Source organism: Octopus bimaculoides, chromosome 5 (genome assembly GCF_001194135.2).
Source record: "Octopus bimaculoides isolate UCB-OBI-ISO-001 chromosome 5, ASM119413v2, whole genome shotgun sequence".
Classification (NCBI taxonomy): Eukaryota; Metazoa; Mollusca; class Cephalopoda; order Octopoda; family Octopodidae; genus Octopus; species Octopus bimaculoides.
In genome coordinates, this window is record NC_068985.1 from 67,298,989 (window position 1) to 67,303,751 (window position 4,763).

General features: G+C 34.1%; 1 protein-coding gene across 1 annotated transcript; it reads right to left on the bottom strand.

The window, feature by feature from the left end:
• Nucleotides 1-3,013: 3,013 nt before the first annotated feature.
• Nucleotides 3,014-3,448, bottom strand: LOC106876166 (histone-lysine N-methyltransferase SETMAR-like). The gene has a single exon (XM_014924597.1). The coding sequence runs from the start codon at nucleotides 3,446-3,448 to the stop codon at nucleotides 3,014-3,016; it is 435 nt and encodes a 144-aa protein (XP_014780083.1).
• Between the last annotated feature and the right edge of the window lie 1,315 nt (nucleotides 3,449-4,763).

Below are 4,763 nucleotides of genomic sequence, written 5' to 3' on the forward strand. Positions count from 1 at the left end.
AAGTGTTGGAAAGGGAAAGAGAATTTTGCAATTCACGGAATATTGCTTTCTTTCAAAGGCAATTTAATTATGAAACACATTAAAATTTCAAAAGCGGATACATTCATACACATACGAAACGCACATACACGACCAAGCACAAATACATATAAAAAACTCGCGCGCGCCCCCCCCCCCACACACACACAAACAGGCATAACGTACTAGAGCCAATCACTTGCTAACAGCAACAAATCTCTAACGTACAACAAATGTTGATCTTACCTCATTTGCAGAGATCCTCTTCTTTATTAATTACGGTAGATTTTAAATAAAAATATGCAAATGTTAATTTACAACGAGAAGAGAAATAATTCGCTGCATCAAATGGATGCTCGTGTATAAAATGTTAATTCGTTTATTCCAACCTTATTTAACAAATTTCCAGAGTAGAAATGGAAAATATAGGTAGAATAATAGATATCCAAATTACGCACAAGATCTGCTTCGTAAAAATTCTTCGGCATTTTGGTAGCAGTTATGTCATCAGCATAGCAAAGTAGGAATAGGTGTTATAATTATTGCCTTAAAAATCTTATAAACTTTTAGATACATATTTATATAGGTGCCAAAAGTTTACAAGGGACATGTGGTTGAGAATTTTAATTGTAGTCTGTTTCAGTGAGATCTGTTCTGTATCTTTGTTTTAATGTAATAAAATCTTTCAAATATTAATGAAACAATATATGTCGTGATAAAATAGGCATTCATATATATTCACAGATAAAAATGCTTTGTGGAAAAACTTGTTAAATGAATTTAGTGTTTTAAATTAGAAATGTATGCCCCGGTGAATATTTCGAAAATCGGCGTGGGCGTTGCTGGAAATTTTATCAATTTCTAGATATTTTTGAAGCGCGGTAACAAATGACGACATAAACAGACGAATATTTGATAATGATATTATATTACCTTTTACTCAAGCTGCAATATTACTGAGAAAAGGTAGAGACAACAAAGAGAAAAATAATCTTATCATATATATATATATACAACATTCGAAGTTACTTAATTGATTCTGTAATCATGATTAAAAAAAACAAATTGGTGCATATATGTATGCTTAGTTTCCATATATGTTTTCGGATGCATATTTGTTTTTATACAACTACAACTAGAATGAACAGTTTTCATATACATATTTTAATTTCGATTTTATAAATTTTGTGAGACGTGTATATTTTGGCATAAGAATAATTTCTACATTGAATATATTAATGCTAATACATTAAAAATAATCGACTATGCAATAAAGGAGTTGGGGAAGAATGTGACTAGAATAAATAATTACAGTGATTATAAAACATTTGAAGGCTTCAAACTTTAATTAAAGGATTAATAACGATAATCTGTTTGACGACATTTTGACAACTGTTCTAAACCCATCACGTTAAAATTGCTGAGAATTGCAACATTTAAGGAAACAGCTTTGTATTTCATAAAATTAAAAACAATTACTCGCTCAAAAATGTTAAATAAAACGTCTTCCAAAGATTAACATTGAAGTAGACGACCAGCTCACAAACATATTTTTAAGTAAATGGACAATAAAAATAATCGAATTCCGCAATAGAAAGATGATATATTTAAAAAGCAAATACAATATAGAAAATCAGCTTAAGTGCAGAAAAGCATTAAATTCGTTTCTTGGATTGTTAATGAACGTTTATGTTTTTCTCATCTTTTATGCATATTTATAGCGTTTTCATTCTTTGCTCCACAGATACATTGCGAGTATAACTGAACATGTTTCTGTACAGGTTTAGTAAACTGCTTATAATTTTGTTTTAAATATCACTTGAAATTAGGAAATAGACATAAACACACAACTACATGTGTGTACATACGTATGTATGTATGTATGTATGTATGTATGTATGTATGTATGTATGAATGTATGTAAGGATATACGTACGTGCGTGTGTATGTATGTACGTTCGTATGTGTATACATGTACGTACGTATGTATGCATGTGTTACAAAATTGTTAGTGATTTGATGAAACAGTCATCATTTGGGAGTGTAACGCATAGTAATTCTTAGGCTAACTATTTAAAACAATTAACTTACTCAATGTGCAAAAGTGCATTTTGCAAGCGCTATATGTATAAGTGAATATATGAGTAGATATATTTATGCACACATACGCACACACATGCACGCACACGCGCGCACACGCATACACACACGATTCTTTTGCAACCTTGTCAATTAATGTTGCCTCTATCCACTGTCGGAGCTGCGTTTCCTGTGTCTCTTCATGCGCATATGTGCATCAATGTACACGTGTGGTTGTTTATGCACACGTGTCATCTTAATCGTCATCTTTGAAGTGAGTTTAGGGTCATTATCATGTTGGAACACAGAATGTCTTCCTAGTTTCTTAATGCTTTTCAACATTGTTTTCTACAATATGTCACAATAAAGCCTTGAATCTATTGTTCTCCCAATAAACGTGAGCCATTCCATATCAACCGCACTCATGCATCCCCAAATCATAACACATTTGTGTTTCACAGTAGGCACGGTGCATTTGTCGCTATTATCGTCACCTGAACGTCGCCGTACTCGTTTAATACCATCTCACTCGAACAAGTTGATTTCAATCTCGTCAGAAGGAAGAAGCTTATTCCAAACCTCCTTGCCCTTACTCACATAGGTTTCGACAAAAGAAAGACGACTTGATTTATGCTTGGCACTGGGGAGAGTCTTCCTACAAAGAATGCGTCCATGAAGACCAAATTGGTTGAAACTTCGGTGAACTGATCAGACGGATGCACTCTTTCCACTAACAGAAGCCACTACTTGAGCCAAAGATGAAGCGATACGACGCCTGTCGTCCATCACGCAACGTTGGATTTTGTGACTATCACGCGCAGTTAAAATATTAGGTTGTCTCACAGAAATGTCGCATTTGAAAAAGAAAATATTAAAATGGTTTTCTAAGTTTGGAATATATATTTATTTAATGAAACTAGGATCCTTGTTCATTTATGACCTTCATCCAATGTTCCTGTAAGGCATATATTCCATCTTCAAAGAATTTGTCATCTTTTACACTGCTAAACTGTTTGAATGTTTCAGTTACCTCTTCTTTATTTAAGAATGCTTTATTGCTTATAGCAAGCTCGAAGTGTTTAGATATGTGATAATCAGTAGAAGAGATATCAGGAGAATAAGGAAGGTGTACCAAAATTTCATAATTCAGGCTTTGCAACTTGTGGACCATAGCTTGATAAGTGTGAGGCCATTCATTATCATGAAGTAAAACTGGGCCATCTCTATTCACTAATCTGGGTTGCTTCGTTTTTAATTTTTCATGCATACAATCTGACAATAGGATGTTGCTGTTAGAGTTTTTCCTTGTTGCAAAAATGAATAATGAATAACCCCCTTTGCTGACCACCATACAGTGACCATCAACTTTTTAGGGTGCAATGGTACTTTTGGGTAGTGTTTTGGTGATTCTCCTGCTTGTAACCACTGTCCTGTCCTCCTACTGTTATCAAAGAGTATCTATTTCTCGTCACACAAAATGAGTCGATACAAAAAGGATTCACATTCCAACCGAGAAATCAACTTGGAATACACTGTAAGGCATCTGTTCCTTTCAATCTCATTAAATTGATGGGGAACAAACCTATCCATCTTTTTGACTTGTCCAATTTTCTTCAAGTTTCGAGAAGCAATTGCGGAAGATATCTGGAGCTCTGATCCGAATTTTCGGACCGTTGTTCTCAGATTTCGTTTAACCAAAACATTCAATCACCTCTGCCAGCTCGCCGCCTTCATAATTTACTTTTGGTGCCCTTTTAATCATAATGAAGAAGATTTTCACCACAGTACACAAATCAGAATTCCTGCATATACAATAACAATGACCGGTACAAAATGCCTGGAGAAATAATTTATTAGGATTGAAATAATCAGCAATATCTGAATTTAGTAAAAAAAAAAAGTGGATAAAATATTGAATATATCAAATTTCCTTTAGGGTTTACACATTTTTCTAACGTTCGAAAATTAATATTTCATTCATATCTTTGAAAATGTTTATTATTTTTTTGTTCTAAACTTGTATAATTCTTGCATGTATATATTTTATTCAATATAAACTTCGCTTGATTTCCTTTGGTATTATCAGAGTAATGGAAACGGGTCTGCACAATTCTGTGGGATATTGTAAATATATAAATACACACATACACAGACAGACAGACAGACACACACACACACACACATATATATATATATATATATATAAAGAGAGAGAGAGAGAGAGAGAGAGAGAGAGAGAGAGAGAGAGAGAGAGTTTAATATACACATGTGTCCTTGTATGCATATGTGTGTGTGCTTTTGTATTACTCTTTCACCGCATTACAGCAAATATTGCCTTGGTTTCTCTCCCATCACGTAGTATTCCCAACAGAAGAAGCACTGGGTTTGATTTCACCAATTAAACCATTCTGTTTAAGGTGGACTCACATTGTAGCTGCAGTGGAATCTGTGAGATACATGATAGAGCGTAGTGAAGAAGTTCTTGCTACAAACGTATCGCCGACTTTCAGGCAATCAAAATCAAAACGATAAAGAATAGCGCCTAACTTAGAAACCGGTCTAATGATAGAAAGTGTCACATCGTTAACCGCATTTGCAAATCCCGGATATGCGTGAAGTCTCACTTGAGACCCCACGGCAAAACAGCTAAGATAACTGCTTCTCTA

What these genes read in the sequence shown, in the direction of transcription:
- LOC106876166 (XM_014924597.1), bottom strand. Translation starts at nt 3,448, where the DNA reads ATGGTGGTCAGCAAAGGGGGTTATTCATTATTCATTTTTGCAACAAGG.